General features: G+C 45.3%; 1 protein-coding gene across 6 annotated transcripts in view; it reads right to left on the bottom strand.

Moving 5' to 3' along the window:
* The window catches only part of stab1 (stabilin 1), a 271,384-nt gene that overhangs the window by 186,348 nt on the left and 63,118 nt on the right, over nucleotides 1-21,918 (bottom strand). For 5 of the 6 annotated variants that reach the window (XM_070895414.1, XM_070895415.1, XM_070895417.1 and 2 more), the window contains 7 exons: nucleotides 20,441-20,569; nucleotides 18,255-18,317; nucleotides 11,816-11,929; nucleotides 8,943-8,996; nucleotides 8,412-8,492; nucleotides 5,943-6,101; nucleotides 5,045-5,107 (listed from right to left, as the gene is read on the bottom strand). In XM_070895414.1, coding sequence (XP_070751515.1) covers nucleotides 5,045-5,107; nucleotides 5,943-6,101; nucleotides 8,412-8,492; nucleotides 8,943-8,996; nucleotides 11,816-11,929; nucleotides 18,255-18,317; nucleotides 20,441-20,569 — 663 coding nt within the window. The remainder of the gene's footprint in view (nucleotides 1-5,044; nucleotides 5,108-5,942; nucleotides 6,102-8,411; nucleotides 8,493-8,942; nucleotides 8,997-11,815; nucleotides 11,930-18,254; nucleotides 18,318-20,440; nucleotides 20,570-21,918) is intronic. The other variant, XM_070895416.1, reaches the window with a different exon arrangement.

Raw genomic sequence — 21,918 nt, 5'->3', positions numbered from 1 at the left:
TAAGGACAAGAAAACTAACATGGGATCGTTCCATACACTAAATGAACATTTCTGGCCAAGTAAAAGCAGGCTGGGAAAACGTGTGGGCGGATAGACATTGTGGAGTCTGGCTCACAAGCGAGACCGAGGCACTGGCCAATGGGGGAAAAGTGCATTCTGGCAGGCCAATCAGGGGTCAAGTCGGGCCTGAAGTGAGGAAATCTTCAACCAATAAGGACTCCCCAGCCCAGTTTGAAAATGACTTCTCCCCCCAAATCAAACTATGAATGTGGGCCATTATCTACCTAATTAATATGGACAATAGCTCTTAATCAAAACTATGAATTACTGCAGGAATGGCCCACTGACTCCCAGAACTATAACAAAGGACTCACAGACTTTCCGGCACCTATGTGCACTGAAACAATACCCTGGTCCTCACACCTGCATGTACCTGTGATATCTTCTGATTAAATAATCAAAGCTATCTCCCCGCCCAAACTTACACAATGGACCACCCACTGGGTTTGAGCGCGAAAAGACCAGAACTGAATTGAATACAAATATAGGACACAGAACCACCAGAAAAGACACTTGTGGAGAAAAGGAGTTGGAGAAAGACAGTTGTGGAGAAAGACAGTTGTGGATAAAAGCAGTAGTGGAGAAAAGGAGTTTTTGAAAAAGGGAGTTGTGGACCAAAAAGGAGCCGAGAGTTTTGCAAACTTTGATTTTACTCGAGACTAAAAATCCACGAGCCAACCTCCTGGTTGGTAACTGGCAGCAGGTGCTGCTGTTAGCCCTGAACACACTGGACAGAGTGAGAATAGCTGAAGCATCAGGCTGGGGCACGCAGAGCTGTGCACACCTGGACACCTGGTTCAATAACCTGGATTCACAGCTGTAGTCTGACGATAACCAAGAGGCAGATAGAAGAAACCGACGCAACTTCAAAGAGGAAACCCGAACAACAATATAAAACCCACCCCAGAGGGACCCCGAGCTGAAATAAGTGCTACAGAACCCCAGAGTTGATAGGATTGAGTATAGCCCAAACCCCCTCACAGACTCAATTTAGGATAGGAATTGGTAGGAAGGGTGGGAGTGGGAGGTGTGGTTGTGTGTGAGTGGGATGTTTTAACCTCTTGTTTTCCCCTTCCCTGTTGCGAGATTTTTCGGGTTGTTGAATGAGATTTTGCTATTACTGCTATTTTATGACCTCTTCCTATGCCCTCTATCTTTGTGTTTGCTATTCTAAATAAACAACATTAGCCATTTTGTACTCTTACCCACGGTGTCTGGTGCCTCATTACTCACCCACCCTCATAAATCGCAAGTACAGAACCCAAGGGGAGTGTGGATTCGAACCCACACCCCAAGCTCCCCTTACAGAACTAGCTTACTCTGTTCTGCCAGCTTTCCCTCCCCATATCTCCCATTGGGGTCAAGTTTCGGCCCGAGTTGCTCCTATTTTTTTGGAGCAACTAGTTTAGAATGGAGTATCTTAGAAATTGCAATTCTCGGCATTTAGTTTGCTCCAGTTCTAGTGAGTTAGAACAATTTCATTTTAGAACAGATTTCTTTTTCAAAAGGGGTCACGTCCGGCCACTTACGCCTGTTTTGCAAGTTTAGGCAGCGAAAACTTACTCCAAACTAACTTAGAATGGAGTAAGTGTAGATTTTTGTACGCTCAGAAAAACCTTGCCTACACTTAGAAATCAGGCGTAAGGAAAAGAGATGGAGGGCAGGGGGAGGGAAGTTTACAAACATGAAACGCATCACTTTTACAAAAAAAGAGCCATCATTAATAAAAATTAAAAATGAATCAATCAACCAATAAATCAATCAAAAAAAATTAAAAATTAAAAAAATAATTTAAAAAATCAATAAATAAAACATTAAGTTTCTACTCACTGACTGCAGCACCAGGAGCCTTCCAACAGCATGCTGCGACGAGGACCCCAACCCTAGTGTCTCTCTCTCTCTCTATCTGTCTGTGTCTCTCTCTCTCTCTGTCTGTCTGTCTGTGTTTCTGACAGCGAGAGGCGGGGGAGGAAGGGGGGAGGGAGAGGAAGGGAGGGGGGAGGGGGGAGAGGAGAGGGGGGGGAGAGAGGAGAGGGAGGGAGGAAGGGGGAGGGAGAGGCGAGGGAGGGAGGGGGGGAGTGGTGGGGAGAAGAGGAGAGGGGGGAAGGGGGGAGAAGAGGAGAGGGGGGAAGGGAGGAGAAGTGGAGAGGGGGAGAGAAGAGGGGAGGCGGGGAAGAGAAGAGGGGAAGAGGGGAGGGAGGGGGGGAAGAGGAGGGGGGGAGAGAGGAGAGGGAGAGGGGAGGGAGGGAGAGGAGAGGAGAGGAGAGGAGGGATGGGGGGAGAGGGAGAGGAGAGGAGATGGAGGAGGGGGGAGAGAAGAGGGAGGCGGCGGGGAAGAGAGATGGGGGGGAGAGAGAAGAGGGAGGGAGAGGAGAGTGAGGGAGGGGGGGAGAGAGAGAGGAGAGGAGATTGGGGGGGGGGGAAAGAGAGGAGAGGGAGGGGGCAGTGGAGAGAGGAGAGGGAGGGGGAGGCTGAACGGGCCGACGAGAGGAAGCCGGGCCGAAGACTTCGGGCGGGGCCTGCCCCCAGCAAGATGCCGAGTGGGTGGGCCCTGCCACTCTCCTCTCCCTCCCTCTCCTCTCTCCCCCCCATCTCTCTTCCCCGCCGCCTCCCTCTTCTCTCCCCCCTCCTCCATCTCCTCTCCTCTCCCTCTCCCCCCCCATCCCTCCTTCTCTCCTCTCCTCTCCTCTCCCTCCCTCCCCTCTCTCCCCCCCTCCCTCCCCTCTTCCCCTCTTCTCTTCCCCGCCTCGGGGCGCGGGCAGAGCGGGAGCTGAATGGGCGGGGGACCGGGAGCTGAAGGGGATGGGAGTGGGGCCGGAGGGAGCAGAGCTGAACCGGTGGGGGGGGCGGGAGCAGGAGCTGAAGAGGAGGGAGGTCCAGTCCGATCTTCGCCGCCCCAGTGAGCCCATTCGGCCAGGGCTAGGGATGGCGTGCTTCGGCCCCTCCCACAGCCTCGGACGCCTGGAGCTACTGCACATGCGCGCACACTCTAGTGCGCAGGTGCAGAGGTCCCGGCACTGTTTTCAGCGCTGGGACCTGGCTCCGCCCCCCACAGCTTCTGCTGCGCTGCGCCAAGGGCCTGGAACGTTCCAGCAGGGGGGAGAATACCAAGTTAAGTTTTAGGCGCGGTTTTGAGCGCGGAAAACAGACGTGGCTCGCGGGGCTGCGCCATTCTAGGCGCGGCCCGAAACTTGACCCCATTGATAGTCATTGGGCTTCTCCCATCATCTCTCCACATCACAGCTGCCATTGGCAATGCATATGAAGGCTTATAGGTACAAACCATGTCCTTCCATTCTGCAGCGCAGCATAATGGGCTTTAATGCACTCAACCACTGTAGTGCCTTTATTTGAGAGATTTTAATGTGCCTACTGTAGCTATGTAGCACATGTCTCTGTCTTTGGTGTGCAAGTTGTAAGCCTTACCAGAAAATGAGCTCGAAAATTGAGCAAGCCATTCTCATTGAGCCACATGGACGACATTACTTTAGACTCCACTGAGTTCAACAGTGGCCTAAACGTTTGCACTGTAGGCAAACACAGTAGCTAAATTACATACAGCAGGATCACACAATTAGCAATCATATCATTGGCCTGGGTATTCTGTTTTAGTGATGTTGGTTGAGAAATATACTTCTGGCCAGGACCTTGGGTGAACTCTCTTGCTCTTCTTTGGAAAAATGTCACAGGACTTTTTATGTCCACCCGAGAGGGTGAATGGGGCCTCGGTTTAATATCTGATCAAAAAGACGGCACCTCCGATGGCGCAGCACTCCTTCAGTGCTGCACTGAAGCGTCAGTCTAGATTATATACTCCATCCTCTGGAATGGTGCTTGAACCCAGGCCCTTCTGGCTCAGAGGCAAAAAGTGCCACCCTTGAATCAAGAAACTTTAAAAATGTAACTGAAGGGAGCTTGCTATCCTTATAGAGTAGAGCTGGCAGAGGAACATAACTGTCAACCTTTCTCAACAAGCGTGTTGATTTGGGGCTCAATTTTCCCCAGTGATTTGCGCCGTTTTTTTGGCACGCACCGCTTTTTTTGGTGTGAGTTAAAAAATGTAAGTTTCCCCAAGGAATCTGCGCCAGTGTAACTCAGTTACGATTTTTTAAGGGGGTGTAACCCGATGTCTGCGCTAGTTTTTAATCAATTATGGAAGATTGCCCCCGAAAAAATTCTCCTAGGTCGGCGAATCTGACCACTCCCGAAAAACCTTCTGGTGAGTTAAGAGAAAGCAGGACATAGTGAAAAATTGGCATAGAAAGACCATTGTTTTTCAGCGAAGTTTTGGAGGGAGTCAAGAAGACTTAAATATGCATAATAAAGATTAAATTTTTTTTTAACCTTATAACACAGTAAATGGAAGTTTGATGGAATTCTGCAAGTTTTCATATTCTTTCAACTGACACGCCACCACCGAACGTCTGCAAACAGGGCTGGACGGTAGAAGTGTCAGTTGGCAGAATAGGTTAGTCAGAGTTCCCAGTCCTGATCACTCGAGTGAGTCAGCACGTTCAGGAGAGAACTGGCCAAAAAAAAAAATTGGCTCATAGTTATCAGAATTTTTAAAAACACATGTATTGAAGACTTTCTAAAGGGAAAATTTGCAGGGCTATGGGGAAAGAGCAAGGCAGTAGACCGAATTGCATAGCTCTTTCAAATAGCCTGCACAGGCACGATGGACTAAATGGCCTCCTTCTGGACTGTATGATTCAAATTCTAAACACTATATAATACAAGCAATATGTACCAATAAAAATATTAATACAAAAGTTGAAAGAAAACAAGTAATTAAAAAATCAGCATATCATTTATACAACGAACAGTTGTCGGCGAGCTTAAGGCTGATATAAAGTGCTTGAGTTTCTCTTGTGAATTGTGATTTACTGAGAGGGACCACTCAATTAAATTACAACTATAACTCACTGACCGCTGTTATTTTATATAGACTGTGCGTCAGAATAATTGGAATATTCAGATTTACCATTGGCGTGCTTCCATCTGGGCAACGGCTATCATTCAGCGTGGAACATTCTCCACAGGGAGCCTACAGAACATAAAAGGATTAGAGCAGCAACGTTATTTGGAGGCCAATGATAATACGCGGGTTTTACTTTATCGGGTAGATTTTGTGATTCCCCACGCCAGCGGCGGCCAGTGCACATTGGAAAGTTGTGGGCATCCTGGCCAGTGGTCGCGGTTACTGGCCGATCCACCGGGGTAGAATATTGTCAAGGGCCGTTTTCGGAACGCTTAACTGACGGCGCGCTGCCAGCACGTGCCCGAACCACTCCTCCGACGGTTTCCCTCAGCTTCGTCCTGGAAGGAGGGGGCGGGAAGAGGAGCGGCAAAGGGCGCGGACACAGGCCAGCAGCAGCAGCAGCCCTCGCGGGGGCGCTGTGGAGCTGGGAGGAGCACTCCTGCTCCTGGGATAGGTCAGATATAGATGACCATGGATCCAGGGTGAGAAATCCAAACTAGACTGGTTTAATCATACTGGGTCCGAAACCACATTTTGTTTCAAATTTGCAGATACATGTTTTTTTTTCTCAGTCATGAAGTTTGTTTAAATTTGATGCATTGGTTCAGTATCCTATCCAAGTGGAGAACAAAAAAAAACCAATCCCTTGGGTCTTGCACTTCAGTCAGATGGGTTTAGTCTGTAAAAAGTACAACACCATGGCATCAGATAACGGCAACCATTGGACTGTATGTGTTAATACTTCAATCATTCTAATAATCCTGGATACTTTGATATTTCCATTAAAAAATAAACGCACCTAAACTGATTGCATTAATAAACCCTTCATGCAAAACAAATGACTGCATACTGTGTGAAATATTCAAGTTAACGCTACCATTATAATGTTACACAGCTTTACCGTTATTATGCGATAGTGAATTTCGTCACATCTTTTCGGCAAGATGGGGATTATTGAAGGAGGAATAAGGATGCCGTCCAAAGTGTGAATGATACCATTTGAGGCAACAATATCCCTTTTGTATAAAGGAACACCCTTGTTACCCAGCAGAATCTGGCCCTGTGAAAAGACACAGCAGAGAATTTTATTCAATCAAATTCATGTTACATTTGTGATGACATTACTCAGAAATACTTTCTAGGTTTTTGCCCAACTGATGATGTACCATATCCTCAACCAGAATTTTTCAAAAATAAGTACTTTTGAGCTTCAATTGCCTCAAGTTTTTATTTTGTTCATTTCAAAATTGTTCTCATTACACTTTTTAAGCTGCAGAAATAATATTTGACATTGTTCCGAGGATTTATAAGATTTAAGAATAAAAGGCAATCTCACTTTATTCAATGATTGATTGATCCGGTCTGTATGGGGAGTGGATTCACTGATCCAGTCTGTATGGAGAATGGGATACTTACTGGTTTGAACAAGCAGCATCAGCGCCGTGCATTCACAGGTGAAGCGCAGGACAGACAAGGCTTAGAAGAAACTTCTGCTACTCTGCCCAACCTCAGAAAATCGCCCTCAGTGTGGCACTAGTGTGACATTTTTCATTTTGCACACAGACGTTCTTGTGGACTTTGTGTGAGATTACCAATATGTGTCAATTGGGGCAGCTTCAAACTGAACTCAGATTTATCAAACGCATGTCACGTAGAACCCTCAGTGAGAGGATTGTCATTCTATCCGTCTTGCTTGTAAGTGAATCCCAGTCCCTGAGATAAAAGAGCAGTCTGGAAACCCATTGCACTACTTGTGCCTGAAGTAATGCTATGCTGTCTTGGGGTAGATTTTGACTTTGTGCTATAGTGTAAAATGGGTGATTGTGAATTGTCAACCCAATTTACACCTCTCCCGATTATTATTTCCATTGACTTCATGGACTTGCTGCAGTTTTGCTATCACCCGTTTTACATCATCAAAGTCAAAATGTAACCCCTTGTGTCAACTGAACTTTAAAAAAAAAATTTCTGTTATTTTATAATTATATCTTTAAAATCAGAGCACAAGAGATTAGGATAGTGTTTGTGTTTATTTTAGTGAATAATTTTTCAATTGGTAAAATTAAACATGTGAAAGCTACCATGTAATAATATGTAATATGGCCATTCTCCAATTAAATATTGGGAAGACCGAAGCCATTGTTTTCAGTCCCCTAGCCACTGACTCCATCCATCTCCCTGGCATCTGTCTGAGACTGAACCACACTGTTCGCAACTTTGGTGTCATATTTGACCCTGAAATGAGCTTCCGACCACATATCCACGGCATAACTATGACCGCCTCTTTCGACCTCCGTAACACTGCCCATCTCCGCCCCAGTTCATTTGCTGCTGAAACCCTCATCCATGCCTTTGTTACCTCTAGACTTGACTATTCCAAAGCACTCCTGGCCGGCCTCCCAGATTCTACCTTACGTAAACTTGAGGTGATCCAAAACTCAGGTCCTAACTTGCATCAAATCCCATTCACCAATCAATCCTGTGCTCACTCACTGACATTGGCTGCCTGTTAAGCAATGCCTGATTTAAAAATTCTCATCCTTGTTTTCAAATCTCTCCATAGCCTCACCCCTCTCTATCTCTGTCATCTCATCCAGCCCCACAACCCCCCGAGATGTATGCGCTCCTCTAATTCTGCCCTCTTGAGCATCCCTGATTATAATCACTCAACCACTGGTGGTCATGCCTTCAGCTGCCAAAGCCCCAAGCTCTGGAATTCCCCTCCTAAACCTCTCTTCCTCTCTACCTCCCTTTCCTCCTTTAAGACGCTCCTTAAAACCCACCTCTTTGACCAAGCATTTGTTCATCTGCCCTCATTTCTCCTTATGTGACTCAATGTCAAATTGTTACTTTTATAACACTCCTGTGAAACACTTTGGGACATTTCACTACGTTAAAGGCGCTATACAAATATAAGTTGCTGTTGTTGTTCCGTATAAAAGATTTTTTAAAATATAAATAAAGAGCCTTTATAATGAGAAAATCTTTAACTATCCTTATACACTAAAGTTGGCAAATGGTTGCGTAACCAGAATAGCAATTTATGTTAGATAAAGATAACCTAATGTAGTTGAAGTGGTAAAATTGCCTTAAAAAGAAAAGCTTTGCATTCACATAATGCAATATGCCTCATCATGTCTTTGAGAAATATCGCAAAGTGCTCACACAAATTAGTTTTGAAGTATACTTAAAGAAAGACGTATACCTACTCCTGTTACATAAGCAAAGACAGGTGAGATGTACAACTATTGCATATGGCACCATTTGAAAATCAAAGGCATGTTTCCGGAAGTTTGTGGTCTTTTCTTTTTGACCATATAAATGAATAAAAACATTTTCTTGGCTTCATCTGCCCAAACATTGTACTTACATTAATGGTAACATTAATGGATATTATCTGGTTGGCCTTCGTCAAGATTCGAGGCATGGTCGATAATCTGTCCACTGGCAACTAGAAAATGAATGATAACATTTATGGAAATGCCTTTTTGAATCAGTATAATGTGCAGTAATCAAAGTGAGCAATAGTCTGGTTTGTTTACAACAGTTTCGGCTTTGACTGAGCTTCTTCCTCAGCCTTGCCCTTGGTCATGTCCCACTGCTGCCAAGTCTGATCTGCAGATCTCTTGACTGGGATCATCAATGCTACTTGGCTAACCAAGAGTGTGCTTGCAGGTCAGTAGCAGTCCTGCCAGACATCACTGTCTTCTAAGGTGCAGCAGTATGTAACCATGAAGTTTTCAATTTTGACAGCTCAGCCAGTTGCTGGCAAACTCTCCCCATGGGAGAGAAAATTCAAACGTCAGATTAGACTGGCGTTCGAACATGTAACCCTCCAATCCAGGGTTCAATATTTTCTTTCAACATTTCTATGAACATTTTAAAGAAGAAAGCTGCTTACACTGCCAGACGCAAAGATATGATGTTTCACAAGCTCTTGAAGTTTTGGCCGACCCTTATTTTAAAGAAAACAAAAATACAGAGTTTACATGGAAGTTCTGACTAGATAGGAAGTTCAACAATTAACTGATAATTCCACAGATTGTTTAATTGCTTTCATTCTTCTGCCAAGAAAGCAAATACATTTTTAGATCCTGCTTTCAATTGTAACAATTATTCCTGCTTCCCTCTTTTTCCACTATTGATAATCCTCAGAAATCAGCTTACTGTAAATCTACAGCCCAGCACAGTACACCTTCACAGCCTGTGTTACAAACCAAGTGGAAGTAAATAATATACATCCCAATTGTCGAAACCTAAAGTTGCTTGGGTTCTTTATTAACTTTGGAACCAGTTTCAGTTCAAACAATGCAATCTATTTATCTGATAAAAATGATGGACTTTTAAATATACATAGCAATCTAAGGTATCATTCATGAATAATCTAATTTTTTTTATACATTCATGGGATGGGGACGTCGCTGACAAAGCCAGCATTTATTGTCCATTCCTAATTGACCATGGTATGGTGGTGGTGAACCGCCTTCTTAAACCGCTGCAGTCCGTGTGGTGAGGGTACTCTCACAGTGCTGTTAGGGAGGGAGTTCCAGGATTCTGACCAAGTGATGATGAAGGAACGGCGATATATAAATCAGGATGGTGTGTGACTTGATGGGGAACTTGGAGGTAGTGGTAGTCCCATGCACCTGCTGCCCTTCTCCTTCTAGGTAGTAGGGGTCACGGGTTTGGGAGGTGCTGTTGAAGAAGCCATGGAAAGTTGCTGCAATGCATCTTGTAGATGGTACACTCTGCAGCCATGGTCCGCCAGTGGTGGAGGGAGTGAATGTTGAAGGTGGTGGATGGGGTGCTATTGGAGCTGCACTCATCCAGGCAAGTGGAGCGTATTCCACACTCCTGACTTGTGCCTTGTAGATGGTGGGAAAGCTTTTGGCAGTCAGGAGATGAAACAGTCGTCACAGAATACCCAGCCGCCTCTGATCCTCTCTTGTTGCCACAGTGTTTATGTAGCTGGTCCAGTTAAGTTTCTGGTCAATGGTGACCCCCAGGATGTTGAGGGTGGGGATTCAGTGATGGTAATGCCGTTGAATGTCAAGGGGTGGTGCTTAGACTCTCTCTTGTTGGAGATAGTCATTGCCAGGCACTTGTGTGGCACGAATGTTACTTTTCATTTATCAGCCCACCAGTCGTGCTGCATGCGGGTATGGACTGAGGAATTGCGAATGGAATGGAACTGTCATCCATTTGATACAGGCCATTCAGAAGGTCCTACATTTGTGATCTATGAAGCTGTGGTATAGGAATCATACAGCAGCAGGAGTCCTGTCCTTAATAATAGAGCAATTTTCTGTGTAAAATGCTTGCAAATGCCAAACTAGATAACAGGAATGTTGTGTATCACCCAGTTGTGCGACTTCACATTCTTCCCTTGGAGAACAGTGCGAAGTAGTGGAAGGATTCACTAGCTGATTAACAATCTGATAGGTCATAATAAGATTGCTTCTTCCATGGCTGTAGCCATCTTTATAACCAGACAATAGAGTGGTTAGTTCTATGTGGTGGGAGGATTTTATGGGTTTGCACAACATATGTGATAAGCATCTTCTTAACCAAGATTTCAGCTCTGATCGCCACTCGCCAGAACTATCGGGATCCAGCTTCGAACCTGGCACTACTGTATACAGTTCTGGTCAACTGTGTACAGTTCTGGACTCCTTACCTAAGGAAAGACATACTTGCCTTAAAGGGAGTGAATCGAAGGTTCACTAGACTGGTTCCTGGGATGAAGGGATTGCCCTATGAATAGAGATTGAGTAGACTAATCCTATATTCCCTAGTGTTTAGAAGAATAAGAGGTGATCTAATTGAAACATATAAACATTTTCTCAGCATTAACCCTGTCAAGCCCCTTAAGAATGCTGAGAAAATGTTTCCCCTGGCTGGGGAATCTAGAATATGGGGTCACAGTCTTAGAATAAGGGGTCAGCCATTTAGGACTGAGAAGAGGAGAGATTTCTTCACTCAAAGAGTTGTGAATCTATGGAATTCTCTATCCCAGAGAGCTGTGGATGCTCAGTTGTTGAATATATTCAAGACAGAGGTCAATACAATTTTGGGAACAAAGGAAATTAAGGGATATGGGGATAGTGTGGGAGGGTGCAGTTGCAAATACTCCAGCTCCTATTTCTTATGTTCTTATGTTATATTTGGACTCAGAGTTAGTAATAAAAACATAAGAAATAGGAACAGGCCATTTGGCCCCTTGAGCCTGCTCTGCCATTCAATGAGATCATGGCTGATCTTTTACCTCAACTCCACTTGTCTGCACTATCCCCATGGTAATGTCCCGGTGGTGGTGAGTGAAGTAAGTAATGAATGAGATAAGTTTGATTGTTTTGCTTAGGTTTATCTTTGCGATTTATCCTGATGTGGGGTGGGCAAGGTATTGGGAATGTTTTTTGAGTGTTTTGTGGGGTGTTTCTTTTCCCACAGAAGCATCTCTTAGGATGCTCCGAGGCCTGCTCCTTTAGCAACAGATTTTCAGTTGCTCAGCCAGCCTTGTGCCTTAAAAGAGGTGTGTAATGCCTCCCTTAGCGCTCCGCTCCACACTCAGGGTCCAGATGGCAAATTTTGTGGCTGCAGGCACAAACCATTTCCCGGCCCAAACTATACCGCCCTGCCGCCATTACCGCCCCAAAATGAGCAGAACTGAAAATCCAGCCCAAGATATTCCTGGAAAAGCAGAATATTATTATATATTTACAATCTGGACATTGAACAAGAATAATTCTTATTATTTTTTGTTTGTTCACCTACCTCACCAAACATATAGAATAAAGTTCCATCTCTCAGCTTGTCCACTGCATCATTACTTGGCACAAAGACAGTGTAAGGCCCAGGACCATCCAGTATTAAAGGGAGATCACAATTCTGTCACAAGATTAAACAATAAAATTCTTACAGTCTCCTAAAAGTTAATAAAAATTCCATCTATGAGCCATTAGTCATTAAGATCGAGCAAAACATTGAGTAAAGATCAAATATGTTTATGACGGCATTTTATATGCACTTTAATCACAAAGGGCACCATTTTACAAGCGGAAATTTTTGTTTATTAACCGGAGAGTTGCCTAGATTAAGAACATAGCCAACACACAGGATCTGCCACAATATCAAGAAAAATGTTTTGGACCATCTTTAGAGTGCGATTTCTATGTATGAGCTGTCCATTGTTTTTCACTGCTAATGTTATCGAGTTGGCATTGTCGTAATGACAACTACTCTGCCTATTTTAAGTGAATATTGATATTCTGCCATCTCCTCAGCTAATTCCCTCAGCTAACTCCCTCCACAGAATCACTCTTTCCAATGCAATTTACAAAAAATAATAAACTCAGGCAGAAAATGAGAGTGTAATGGGTCCATCGTTGATAGAAATGTTTTTTCAACTGGCATTGTGGAGATTTGGAAAACATATATTTGCCAGGAATCAAGTGAGTCATCACTTGAGCCATCACAAAGCTTTTTTTTTTACATTCATTAGCTGCTATAGAAAAGTTGTTTTAAAATGCCAGATTTTATGGATCTTGTCATTTCGCAGCCAAGATTCTTTTTTTTAAAGAAAATGTTTTCCTTATAGGAAGGGACGCAGGGATTGGAAGATAGGTCAAAGTGATAAGAATCAATTCAGCCAACACCCAAATTTAAAACACACGATCTGGAGTTCTTTGAGGATATAACGAGCAGGGTTTGTTATATATATGGACTTGTATTTACTCTGTACAGCCACCAGGGGGCTCATTCCCCGCAGCCCCAAGGGATCCCATAATCCCTTGGGAGCACAGGTGTTTAAGAAGACTTCACAGGTTGGAGAGGCACTCTGGAGACCTGTAATAAAAGATTAAGGTCACACCTTACTTTGAGCTCACAGTGTTCAGTCTGACTCTTTCTCCATACACTACAACTGGCGACGAGATACAGATAGCAAACCCAAAGATGCAGAGAACAGTGGGCATCCTGGAGAAATTTTCAGAGGGAGATGATTGGGAAACGTTTGTGGAATGACTCGACCAATACTTCGTGGCCAACGAGCTAGATGGGGAAGAGAGTGCTGCCAAACGAAGAGTGATCCTCCTCACCGTCTGTGGGGCACCAACGTATGGCCTCATGAAGAATCTGCTCACTCCAGCGAAACCCACGGAGAAATCGTACGACGATTTGTGCACACTGGTCCGAGAGCATTTGAACCCGAAGGAAAGCGTTCTGATGGCGAGGTACCGGTTCTACACCTACAAAAGGTCTGAAGGCCAGGAAGTGGTGAGTTATGTCGCCGAGATGAGACGCCTTGCAGGACATTACGAATTTGAAGGACATTTGGAGCACATGCTCAGAGACCTTTTCGTACTTGGCATTGGCCACGAAACCATACTTCGCAAGTTTTTGACTGTAGAGACCCCAACCTTGAGTAAGGCCATAGCGATAGCCCAGGCATTTATTGCCACCAGTGACAATACTAAGCAAATCTCTCAGCACACAAGTACTGCTAAAAGTACTGTGAACAAAATGATGTTGTTTTTGAATCGTAACGTATAGGGCAGGTCACACATACCTGCAGCTACACATCCGCAGATGTCTCAGAGTCCACCATCAATGGTGATGAATGCAAGGCCATTAACACCTTGTTGGCGCTGCGGGGGTGATCATCATTTCTATTCATGCCGATTCAAAGAGTATGTTTGCAAGGGCTGTGGAACAATGGGACACCTCCAACGGGTGTGCAGGCGAGTTGCTAAGCCTGTTAAACCTGCAAACCACCACATTGCAGAGGAGGACAGATCCACGGAGGATCACTACGAACCAGAGCCTCAGATAGAGGAGACAGAGGTACATGGGGTACACACATTCACCACGAATTGTCCCCCGATAATGCTGAATGTTGAACTAAATGGACGCTCGGTGTCAATGGAGCTGGACACAGGCACGAGCCAGTCCATCATGGGCAAAAAGACTTTCGAAAGGTTGTGGTGCAACAAGGCCTCAAGGCCAATCTTAACTCCAGTTCGCACGAGACTAAGAACTTACATTAAAGAACTGATTCCTGTAATCGGCAGTGCTACCGTAAAGGTCTCCTACGACGGAGCGGTGCACAAGCTACCACTCTGGTCCTATGCTGCTCGGCAGGAGCTGGCTGGGAAAGATACGCTGGAACTGGGACAATGTCCGAGCACTATCGCCCGCTGACGACACTTCGTGTGCCCAGGTCTTAAACAAATTTTCTTCGCTGTTCGAACCAGGCATCGGGAAATTCCAAGGAGCAAAAGTGCAGATCCACCTAATTCCGGGGGCGCGACCCATCCATCACAAGGCGAGAGCAGTACAGTACATGATGAGAAAAAGGGTAGAGATCTAGCTAGACTGGCTGCAACGAGGCGGCATCATTTCACCGATCGAGTTCAGCGAGTGGGCCAGTCCTATTGTCCCAGTCCTCAAGGGAGACGGCACCATCAGAGTCTGTGGCGATTACAAAGTAACTATCAATCGTTTCTCCCTGCAGGACCAATACCCACTACCAAAAGCCGACGACCTCTTTGCAATGCTGGCGGGAGGAAAGATGTTCACGAAGCTGGATCTGACTTCAGCCTACATGACGCAGGAACTGGAGGAATCATCGAAGGCCCTCATCTGCATCAACAAAGGTCTTTTTGTTTATAACAGATGCCCATTTGGAATCCGATCAGTGGTGTTGATATTCCAAAGAAACATGGAAGGTTTACTGAAGTCGGTCCCGCACACCGTGGTCTTCCAGGATGACATCTTGATCACAGGTCGGAACACAGTCGAGCACCTGCAGAACCTGGAGGAGGTTCTTAGTCAACTCAACTGTGTGGGACTCAGGTTAAAATGCTCGAAGTGCGTTTTCCTGGTGCCTGAAGTGGAGTTCCTGGGAAGGAGGATTGCGGCGGACGGCATCAGGCCCACCAACGCAAAGATGGAGGCAATCGAGAACGCACCGAGGCCACAGAACGTGATGGAGCTGCGGTCATTTCTGGGACTCTTAAACTACTTTGGGAACTTCTTACCGGGTCTCAGCACCCTGGTAAAACCACTTCATGTCTTACTACGAAAAGGGGGCGAATGGGTTTGGGGCAAAAGCCAAGAAAATGCCTTTGTAAAAGCGAGAAAATTGTCATGCACCGGAAACACTTGGGCCAAATCAAACTCAGATTCACGGACTACCCTGAGCAACCCACCTTGGACCCTACCTTTTTTGATCCCCCAACACACACACACCAGTGGCAACCAACACCACGGTTGACCACGAAGCAGAACCCATCATCCACAGCAGCCCTGCAGGGCCCAACACACCAGGCAGCCCAGCAAGGCCAGCTGCACAGCAGCCCAGCGAGAGCCCAACAAATGATTCAACAACACCAGCTTTCACACCAAGATGATCAACCAGGGCAAGAATGGCCCCAGATCGACTCACATTGTAAATAATTACACTATTGACTTTGGGGGAGAATGTTGTTATATATGTGGACTTGTATTTACTCTGTACAGCCACAAGAGGGCTCATTCCCCGGAGTCCCAAGGGATCCCATAATTCCTTGGGAGCACAAGTATTTAAGAAGGCTTCACAGGTTGGAGAGGCACTCTGGAGACCCGCAATAAAAGACTGAGGTCACACTTTACTTTGAGCTCACAGTGTTCAGTCTGACTCTTTCTCCATACACTACAGGGTGGATAAGGGGGAACCAATGGATGTGGTGTATTTGGATTTCCAGAAGGCATTCGATAAGGTGCCACGTAAAAGGTCACTGCACAAGATAAAAGTTCACGGGGTTGGGGGTAATATGGATAGATTGGTTAACTAACAGAAAATAGAGGGTCAGGATAAATGGGTCATTTTCCGGTTGGCAAATAGTGACTAGTGGGATGCCGCAGGGATCGGTGCTGGGTCCTCAACTATTTACACAATCTATATTAATGACTTGGATGAAATGATATTAATCACTTGAGTGTAATGTAGCCAAGTTTGCTGCTGATACAAAGATGGGTGGGAAAGCAAATTGTGAGGAGGACACAAACAATCTGCAAAGGGATATAGACAGGCTAAGTGAGTGGGCAAAAATTTGGCAGATGGAGTATAATGTGGGAAAATGTGAGGTTATCCACTTTTGCAGAAAATATAGAAAAACAAATTATAATTTAAATGGAGAAAAAGTGCAAAGTGCTGCAGTACAGAGGAACCTGGGGGTCCTTGTTCATGAAACACAAAAAGTTAGTATGCAGGTGAAGCAAGTAATCAGGAAGGCAAATGGAATGTTGGCCTTTATTGCAAGGGGATAGAGTATAAAAGCAGAGAAGTCCAGCTACAACTCTACAGGGTATTGGTGAGGTATCTGGCCAAGAACGGGGAAACACTCATCAAAGACACCGAGGCAGTCACGGCCCGCTGGAAGGAGCATTTCGAAGATCTCCTCAACTGAGACTCTGCCTTTGACTCGAGTGTCCTCGATTCCACCCCGCAGCATGCAACCCGCCACCATCTCAGCAATACCACAACACTGCACGAGGTAGAAAAAGCCATAAGACAGTTTAAGAACAATTTGGGCCCATCGTCTCAGAATAAGGGGCCACCCATTTAAAACTGAGATGAGGAGGAATTTCTTCTCTCAGAAGGTTGTAAATCTATGGAATTCTCTATTCCAGAGAGCTTTGGTGGCTGGGTCATTGAATATATTTAAGGCGCAGATAGACAGATTTTTGAGCGTTAAGGGAGTAAAGGTTTATTGGAAGCAGACAGGAAAGTGGAGTTGAGTCCATGATCAGATCAGCCATGATCTTATTAAATGGCGGAGCAGGCTCGAGGGGCCAAATGGCCTAATCCTGCTCCTATTTCTTATGTTCTTATGATCTGTTTCGTATCTGACTGCAACTTATCTGGATCCAATGCACATGCAAAAACCCCATTAGGAATCCTGTGTTGGGCACCAATCAGTTAGGGATATTATTAAAATGGTGACAAAGTCTACACACAGGCAAACACAATACCAATGTGCCATCATCTAACATAAAACGGCAGGTCTCTGCAGCGCCTCTGGAAGCAGCAGCAGCAGCCATGTGAACAGGAGCAGCCATATGAGAGTTGTCACCAGAAGCATTGGCAGCCATCTTTGCTGTCTTGAGTGCGGTGAGTCAACCAAGTAGTTTTTCACTTGCTAAACTGTACTGGACTTTCACCAGCCAATGGAAAAGGTACAGTGATCAACTACAAAGTCAGGATTCATGGGGGCTGAAAATGCCCCTCTCCTTAAAGCCTGTTACCACCGCAAGTTGGCGGCCACGCTGGGGAGTGGAGAGGCCGCCAACTTTTCGTGGAATGGCCGCTGATAGCCCAATTGCCCTTCTGAGTTTTCAAGGCGGTGCCCCAATCCTCCCCAACCGCTCCGCTGCTGCCGATCCGTGTTAAGAGCGTCATCACTGTGTGCACCGCCGATCTACCTCCCCGGCGGCGACATTCCTTTCTGAAAATCTTCGACCCGCCCGGCAGTTCCAAAACCTGTTTTTTCCCAGTGGTCCAGTGAGGGGAAGACACACTGTCGCTGCCGCCATGTTTTTTTTATGTTGGCCGACTGCCACGTCGGTCCGACAATTATGCCCCCGGGTTTGTCCGGGCCGCCAATAGGCAGCCTGGCACCTGCTCTCTTGAGTGACAGGCTGTTGTGGCCCAGTGGACCGAAGTTTTAAAATCGCGGAGGCTCCCCTTTAAGTGAAGGGAGGAGCCATGGTGACGTGGCGCGGTGATGACGTCATTGCGGCAGTCACTCCTCATCGCCCCCAACTTCCGCCCCTCAGGTGTCGCCGCAAATCCATCCCTCTCGTGTAGTCACCGCCCCCATTAAGAGCGACTTCCAGATCCGAATTAAAAAAATAACAAAGAGCGGAATTTCGCTCAAGAGGTGACCTCAACCAGAGCTGCGGTAAACTTCATCGAAATGGGGTGCATGCACCTCGTTTCAGGTGGGGGGGGGGGCAATTTCTACCCCATGATCTTAAAACTACATCTTGAAATGGTTCTGCAATTGAAATAGGCCATTAGATGAAACACAAACCTACAGTAAGCCAAAAGCCTCACAAGCAAATCAACACAAAAGCAAGTTGGACTCCTGAATAATTAATTGAACAGAAACACGAATAAAAAGATTAAATACAGTTATGATTTAAATTTCAATGGGACAAATACTTTGTTTACCTCAAGAATGGTTTCAAACCTACTAAACAGCTGTCCATGAGCAAGAATATCAGCAATTGTTTTCTGTTAAAAATAAAAAATAAATGTCAGATTCACATATGCTAGTTACAAATCTTTGTGAATTACAACATTTATAAAAGAAACGATGGAATGAGAAAATATGAATATCAAAATTAAATGTGGAGGGAACACTTTGCTTTGGAAATACGCAGAAAATTGAGGGAAGTTAAATAATAAATCCCCCAATGGCTGATAAAGGATAGTCTTTTTTTTAAATAAGTGCAGAAAATTGAGCTCCCAGTATGAACAGGGATTGAATTCCTTCTCTGACATAACATGGGTGGAAATGACATTCTTAATGCAAAATGGAAATAAAATTAATTAAAATAGCAGACAAATGAATTTCATATGACTGAATTAGTACGTTGATATCACACATTCATTTCAAGGCCGCTATAACCTAAATGGAATGCAATATCATGATCAGTCTTAACTTCATTTTTGTTAGTACATTGGTAAAAATGCTTTTTTCCTCAAATTATCTGCCTGCCCATTTTGTATGCTCGTGCCTTGCACAGTGTTGATTCATGATACGTTTTAATCTGGGCATGCAGTCACTAATGTCAAACACACTGCCCAGCATAGTGAGGCTTAACATGACCTCCTCAAGGGCAACTAGGAATGGGCAATAAATGCCGGTCTTGCCAGCGATGCTCACATTCCAAATATTAATGAAAATACGATCTATCCAGTGACAGTGGTTGAATGCTTTTCAAGGACCGAGTGACATCTATCCCTGCCTATGTGACTACTGTCCAGATAAAGCAGCCTCCCCAACCAAGACATTGCTCTGCTCCCAGCTAATGAGCAGGCGATATGTGTAAAGGAGCACCAGCATGGAGAAGGTGTAGATTATCCTGCTACGTCAGGCAGCCCCCAGTGAGTCTATAACATGAAATAACTGTGAGCTCAGACAGCACTGGACAGTCAGTGTTCTTTGCCTGCCTTCAAACAGACCCGCCCGTAGGGTCAATGTGCTGAACCCCTGCCAGTCCAACTCAGCTCGGACTAAACCAGACGATGTCTGACGAAAAGAAAACAGTTACTGCCAAGAAAGGCGCCCAGAAAACAATCAAGAAAACACCACCGAAGGGCGGCAAAAAGCGCAGAAAGTCGAGGAAGGAGAGTTACTCCATCCACATCTACAAAGTGATGAAGCAAGTTCACCCCGACACCGGTATCTCCTCCAAGGCCATGGGCATCATGAACTTGTTTGTGAATGATATTTTTGAGCACATTGCGGGTGAGGCTTCCCGCCTGGCCCATTACAACAAGCGCCGCACCATCAGCTCCCGGGAGATCCAGACCGCCGTGCGCCTGCTGCTGCCAAGGGGAGCTGGCCAAGCACGCCATGTCGGAAGGGACAAGGGCCGTGACCAAGTACACCAGCTCCAAATAAAACTACATTGTCCTGAAAGAAGATAAAACACCACCTACATTCCCCCAGGCAGCCATGTAATGATTGACACTCTGTGAGTGACTTTTTGCTGCTCTGCATTCCTTTGTAGGGCTAAGAAGTAGAGTACTTCAATGTGGTGTCTGTGGGTTTGATAGCTATGCCATGACATTTTTTTTTACAAGCATTATAATTATAGTTTGCACCCATATAAAAATACAAAACATAGTACTTTGTTTATCTAATATGCTTTTTAACATACTTCTAGGTATACTCTATAGTAACTCGCACTGTGTGCCAAACTATTCTAATAAATCATGTCCGTAAAACTGAACACGTATTTTATTTGCCAGTCCCGTGGAAAAAAAAGGCCTTTTGGACACTGTGTGTACCAAATTTGTAAATTAATTCAAAGATGATAGATTTTGCATCCCTAGCGCAGAGCTTGACATGCTGGGAGCGCAAATCGGGAATTGTACAGAATTATTGATGCAAACTCTGCCAGACGTAAGTATAATCACACTAAGTAGGCCATAGGTTATATACATTCCGTCTCACACAATTGAGCAATAGACAGATTTCCTCCCCAAAGATACAAGTCAGGTAAAACTGCTCAAGTCCCTCATTGCGTGCAAAGCGGACAACAACTTAGACAAACAGGAGAAGGTAAATTAAAATGATTCAGTTTATGTAACACGATATTTAATATATTATTCAATTTGATATTTACCTCTGGATCCCCAAGATTTTCAGAACTTCCAGTTAGAAACTGGTCTATCATGTGAATGATGCCATTGGATGCTGCTTTGTTGCCCTTCATTATGTTGTATGTATTATTTTGAAATAGAAGCTGAAAGTACTGACACAGAGAAATGAGAAAGTAACATTAGTGAGAAAATTGGTTTCTCAAATTATAAATCTTGAAGTTTCTAATCGTAACATTACTCTCGATACGCATCTGAAGGCAGCAGTCTGCCATTGTGTTATTCTGCTATACAACTGCACAGATATAGACAAAGGAATCTATATATCACAGAATGAAAGGTGTGGGAGTATTGGAACACAAAGGGGTGCCACAATAAATTACAACAGTGAATACAATTCAAAAAGTTCTTCTTTGGCTGTAAAGCACTTTAGGACATCCGGTGGTTGTGAAAGGCGCTATATAGATGTATGTCTTTCTTTCTTTTTATGTGTTTGGGTCGAATACCTGTTATTTTAATGGGTTAAGGGCATCATTAAAATGACACATGCAGGAACTTAGGAAGAGAAATTCCCCAATATCCGACTGGGGGCGGTAACCATCTCGGGGCAGAACTTCCTGCACCCGTGGAAGTCCCGCCCCGGCCTTGAGATTGTGCTTCTCATCCGTGGGTTCCGGGGTGGTACTGGGGTGTGTTTCAATGCCCCTCCCCTTCGGTTAAAGGGGAGGGCTGCTGTGCACTCTGCTGGGCCTCTGATGGCCTTCACTAGGCCACCGTGGCGGAGTGGTGCCGAGGCCACAGCCCAGCACCCAAAATGGAGTACCTGACTGCATAATGGCGGCCCGGACCACGCAACAGGCCGACTGGTGAGTTGGCCAAACTGTAGGTCAGAAACGGGTCGGCGCGTGGTGCTAAGGGGTCGTGGCACACGACAATGACATCATCATCGCGGTGCTACCATGGCAGCGCCTTCGCTAACTTTCACACAATTTCACGGGAGCCGGTAACGCCCGCTGTCCCCCTCCCCTCCCCCCCAGCACAAAGTGTTTTACGCCCCGTCAGCACTCCCTGGAGGCACTAATCGTGTTGCAAAAAGGGACAATTTCGACCCCTTAGAATCAGAGAATCATAGAATGGTTACAACACAGTAGGAGGGCATTCAGCCCGTCAAGCCCATGCCGACTCTCTGCAAGCGCACTGCAGCTGGTCCCAATCCCCTGCCCCTTCTCCATAGCCCTGCAATTGTTTTTCCTTCAGCTACTTATCTAATTCCCTTTTGATAGCCACGATTGAATCTGCCTCCATCACCCTTTCAGACGGTGCATTCCAGATTCTAACCACTCGCTTTGTAAAAAAGATTTTTCCTCATGTCGCCTTTGGACCTTCTCTCAATCATCTTAAATCTGTGTCCTCTGGTGCTCAACCTTTCCGGCAATGGGAACAGTTTCTCTCGATCTACTCTGTCTAGAGCCCTCATGATTTTGAACACCTCTATCAAATCTCC

The sequence above is a fragment of the Pristiophorus japonicus genome, chromosome 12 (genome assembly GCF_044704955.1).
Source record: "Pristiophorus japonicus isolate sPriJap1 chromosome 12, sPriJap1.hap1, whole genome shotgun sequence".
NCBI lineage: Eukaryota > Metazoa > Chordata > Chondrichthyes > Pristiophoridae > Pristiophorus > Pristiophorus japonicus.
The sequence above is the reverse complement of the archived record's forward strand: the minus strand, read 5'-3'. Positions and strand labels throughout refer to the sequence as shown.